Here is a 5,147-nt window from a genome sequence, read left to right on the forward strand (position 1 = left end):
AGGCGCCGAGCCTAGACATACACTTTTTAACAAAGCCTTCCTAATTAAGGTGGTCTTCTCCCCTTCCTCTTTATCCCAATATTCTCCCTATTGTTTGCATGTCAGGAAAGCTATCACCTGGTGCACTGTGTTAAATGGTCTCAAAGAGAGAACTGAGGCTAAAAAGATCTCAAACGAAATAACAAAGATGGCTAAGCTTTCTAGGCAACAGTGACCTTTGAAAAGTTCTTGCCAAAACCAAGCGTGAGAAAGAGAGTTTCCTTTACTTGCTGTCTTTTAATAGAAGAATGAACATTCTAAAAAGGCAAATATAGGATATCAGAAAAGAGTTTATGATGCTTTTCACCTCTGGTTGGTACATGGGTTGTTCTGTTGCAGAGCAGGTGACATAACTTATTACTACTAGATTTTATTTTATTTTTTTAGAGAGAGAGTCTCAGTAGAGTGCCTTGGCATCATAGCTCACAGCAACCTCCAGCTCTTGGGCTTAGGCGATTCTCTTGCTTAAGCCTCTGAGTAGCTAGGACTACAGGTGCCGGCTGTAATGCCTGGCTATTTTTTGTTTGTAGTTTGGCTGGGGCTGGGTTCAAACCCACCCTCGGTATATGGGGCTGCATCCTACTCACTGAGCCACAGGCACTGCCCCCTGGCTACTAGATTTTAAACAACTTATTGACAGGAACTATGTGTTGTTCTTTGCATCCCTAATACCTAGAATAGAATCACACACTTTATTTTTATTTTTTGTTCTTTTTCTTTTTTGCAGTTTTGGCCAGGGCCAGGCTTAAACCCGCCACTACTGGTATAGGGGCCGGTACCCTACTCCTTGAGCCACAGGCACTGCCCTTTATTATTTATTTATTTATTTTTTTAGGCAGAGTCTCACTACGTCACCTTCAGTAGAGTGCTGTGGAATCACAGCTTACAGCAACCTCAAACTCTTGGGCTTAAGTGATTTTCTTGCCTCAGCCTCCCAAGTAGCTGGGACTACAGGTGCCCGCCACATGTCACTGTTTAGCAGGCCTAGGTCAGGCTCAAACCTACCAGCCTTGGTGTATGTGGCTGGTACCCTACTTACTGAGCTATGGTTGTCATCACACACACTTATTAAGTGTTCAAATTTTTACTTAATGTGTGTGGCAGCCATGAAAATGTGCTGTTCTGATTTCCTGCTGCAGGCAGCGTAACTAGCAGCCTCAGCTGCTGCTCCCTCTGGGTCCATCACCACATTTGCACCAAGGCCATGCTTCATGTAAGTTGCTCCCAGCCAATGACTATGCATAGCAGGGGTTTTAAACACAGCCACATCTTGGTGAGATGTGGGATTCCTTTGGCATGAAGCCTTCCCACTGGCTTGGCCAAACCTTTCTTGAAATTGCACTGCCGTCTGAGACTCTTACATCCAAACCTCCTTCCTTCCTTTCTTCCACAGGTGTCAAACCTTCACTATGAACTGAGGGCTCTCCCTGCCTTCTCCTACTTCCCCCCCAATAAAATCTCTTGCATGTCTATCCCATCTTGGTGTCTTCTTGGAAGACCTAAACTAAGGTAATATGAAAGAATGAATGAGTCCTCATTGTAATTAAGGGCAGGAGAGTCCATATTGCAAGATATTGGAAAGCATGTGTGATAACTTCTTATTATAAGACTTTAGTTAAATGTTGGAATCCGGCTCGGCGCCTGTGGCTCAAGTGGCTAAGGCGCCAGCCACATACACCTAAGGTGGCAGGTTCAAATCCCCAGCCCGGGCCCGCCAAACAACAATGATGGCTGCAACCAAAAAAAAAAAATGGCCGGGCGTTGTGGCGGGTGCCTGTAGTCCCAGTTACTTGGGAGGCTGAGGCAGGAGACTCGCTTGAGCCCAGGAGTTGGAGGTTGCTATGAGCTGTGATGCCATAGCACTCCACCCAGGGGGTTAGCTTGAGGCTCCGTCTAAAAAAAAAAGAAAATGTTGGAATCCCAGAGTCAAAGTGATACTTTCCAAAGCCAGAATGGGCTCAGCACCAGTAGCACAGTGGTTGTGGTGCCAGCCACATACACCGAGGGTGGTGGGTTCGAACCTGGCCAGGCCAGCTGAACAACTGCAACAAAAAAATAGCTAGGCATTGTGGCAATAGCCGTTTGGGAGGCTGAGGCAAGAGAACTGCTTAAGCCGAAGAGTTTGAGGTTGCTGTGAGCTGTGATGCCAAGGCACTCTACCGGGGGCGACATAAGACTCTGTCTCCCAAAAAAAGGGCAGAATGCCCTCATCCTTCCTTCTGTTTAAAATCCTTCAATTGTTCCCTGTTGCTCTAGGACAGTGGTTCTCAACCTTCCTGTATTAAAGGGTCACAGCATTAGGAAGGTTGAGAACCACTGCTCTGGGATAAAGCCAATATTCTAACGTGGCCTAAAAAGCCCTACTTGATCTGGTCCCTGCCTCTTCTGACAACCTCATCTTGCACTACACTCCCTCTCACACTCTCTTCTGGAACCACAATGGTTTTCTTTCAGTTCCTTTATTCACTGTGTTCTCTGACATCACAGTCTTTGTATCTGCTGTTCCTTATGCTCAGAACACTATTCTCTCATCTCTTGCCTAGTGAATTCCTACTCATACCTGAGCTTAGACATCACCTCCTAAGGGTAGCTTTCTTTGACCTTTTAAACTAGGTCAGACATTCTTACAACACTTCTCACCATATATTACTCCTTTATAGCTCTTATCACATTATAGTTTCACATTTATTTGAGATTATTTGCTTATTCATATCTCTCTCCTCCTTTATACTGTAGGCTACAATTTCAGGCCTGGAGTTTGATTTTATCCTACTTATAACTGTTAAGGCAGCCAGTTATTGTTTCATGGATGCCGCCTGAAGTCAAGAGATTTCTGGGTCAGAGACAAAGGACTTTATTACTCACAGCATAGCAAGTAGCATGAGCATCACATTTGTATCAGTCCTTCTTGCCTCCTCCGAAGTCTGATGTGGAGGGCTCAGGTAGTTGCTTACATACACCATGGGTTGCATCACAAAAGAGGTACACTAAGCTTGGGGAACCTCCCCTTTTATAATGAGCTGTAAGTAAGCTTGTTCTTACAGTGGGAGACATTACCTCCTCCCTTAAGGTTTCTTGCTGCAAACACAGTCCTGAGAAATGGCCCAAGTTAAAGAGAAGTCAGGGCTTTGTAAATCTTAAGATACCCTGCAAGATGTGAAGGACCACGAGAGGCCCATGGAAGAATGTTTCCCACCACACAGTTCCTCCAAAAATGATTTATACCAAGGTAAAGCCACAGAAGAGAAGCATTCTCTTTCTTTTCTCTCTCACATAGTATATACATAGTATTTCTGGATGGATAAGGAATTTGGACATGGATTTGCTCACTAGAAACACAGGCTTGAGAATGGCTGGTAGGGCCCCATTTCTTTAAGCAACCCTGATGCCTAAAAGAATATTGACTTTGGAGTTGCCTGAGTTTGAATTCTTATTCTGGTACTTTCTAGCTGTTATAACCTTGGGCAAGTTATTTAATCTTTCTATGCCTCATTTCCCTCATCTGTAAAATGGGGATAATAAAAGTACCTGCCTTGGGCAGCACCTGTGGCTCAGTAGGTAGGGCACCAGCCCCATATACCTAGGGTGACAGGTTCAAACCCGGCCCTGGCCAAACTGCAACAAAAAATAGCCAGGTGTTGTGGCAGGCGCCTATAGTCCCAGCTACTCAGGAGGCTGAGGCAAGAGAATCGTCTAAGCCCAGGAGTTGGAGGTTGCTGTGAGCTGTGATGTCAAAGCACTCTACCAAGGGCGACAAAGTGAGACTCTCTCAAAAAGAAAAGTACCTGCCTCATAAGGTTGTTGTTGATTAAATGGGTAAAACACTTAAGGAAATGGCTAACAAGCAGTAAATGTTCAATAAATATTAGCACTTATTGTGGTGGTTATCATCCTGGCCCAGCTAACCAATTGTGGTCAAAGTACAAGTACAAATAATCTACTTCATCAAGCAGTGATAATGGTATGCTGACCTCGAAAACTCTGGTTCCAGTATTTAAATTACTCTAGGACTCAATCAAAATGTGAACTAGAGGTAAGGGAGCAGAGCAGGCATACTCTATTCTTCCTATGCAAATTATTTTAATCACAGTCTAGGTTTATTAATTTAAATGGTGATAGGCAGGGAATTAAAGGCAGAATCATAACATAGGTACAGATTACAGGTGGCATACTGACATACTGTACAACCTGGAGGCACTCTCCTCACTGAACTAACTGCTTCTCTTTTTGTAGTGAATGTGGTGGAGGCACTTCAGGAATTCTGGCAGATGAAGCAGTCTCGTGGGGCTGACTTGAAGAATGGGGCTCTAGTGGTTTATGAGATGGTTCCCTCCAACAGTCCTCCCTATGTCTGCTATGTCACCCTGCCTGGGGGAAGTTGCTTTGGGAGTTTCCAGGTAAGAGTTGTGAGGTAGCCAAATTTTGCAAATAAAAAGTATTCATAATTGATCTACGATCTTTTGACTTTATAGTCTACAATTGGCAATGGGGGTACTCTTTGCCCCCAAATTGTTTGGCATTACTTTGCCTTAGTTGTATTTAATGAGGAGAAAAAGACTCAATCTAAACTTTCTAGTAGTTGAAAGTTATTAAACTTTATTCTTATACTATTTTTGAACTATTATTTTGAACACTGGCACTTCAAAGTACTTAGATTTCAGTTTGGAACAATGCTTTAAATTTTAACAGGACCACCACATAGAGTTTGTATGAGTTATGCTACGTGGATGGGCACCAAGCCAAGAGGATGATGCTGGTTATCTGCAGCAAGTAGTGCACCTTGGCATTGAACCTCCTAGAGTTAGTGTTTTCCCTAATTTTTGCCAATGTGCCTATGGGGTTGTATTTACCCAGAGGGTGCTGTTTTTATTTTTGTTTTTTAATTCTCTCACAGCATGTGCTTTTGGTTGGTTCCAGATGTGCTCACAAAAGGACACTTAATCTTTAACGCAGCAAGATATCTTTGAAAGTAGGAATCTTGGCTCGGCGCCTGTGGCTCAAGTGGCTAAGGTGCCAGCCACATACACCTAAGGTGGCGGGTTCAAATTCAGCCCAGACCCGCCAAACAACAATGACGGCTGCAACCAAAAAATAGCTGGGCGTTGTGG

At 44.0% G+C, this 5,147-nt stretch overlaps 1 protein-coding gene across 1 annotated transcript in view; it reads left to right on the plus strand.

The window, feature by feature from the left end:
* Positions 1-5,147, plus strand: part of LIX1L (limb and CNS expressed 1 like) — a 23,946-nt gene that overhangs the window by 6,475 nt on the left and 12,324 nt on the right. Inside the window, exon 2 of the mRNA XM_003793776.3 lies at positions 4,273-4,436. Within this exon, the coding sequence (XP_003793824.1) occupies positions 4,273-4,436 (164 nt within the window). The remainder of the gene's footprint in view (positions 1-4,272; positions 4,437-5,147) is intronic.

The sequence above is a fragment of the Otolemur garnettii genome, unplaced genomic scaffold (assembly GCF_000181295.1).
Source record: "Otolemur garnettii isolate 467f Iridium unplaced genomic scaffold, OtoGar3 scaffold00073, whole genome shotgun sequence".
NCBI classification, from domain to species: domain Eukaryota; kingdom Metazoa; phylum Chordata; class Mammalia; order Primates; family Galagidae; genus Otolemur; species Otolemur garnettii.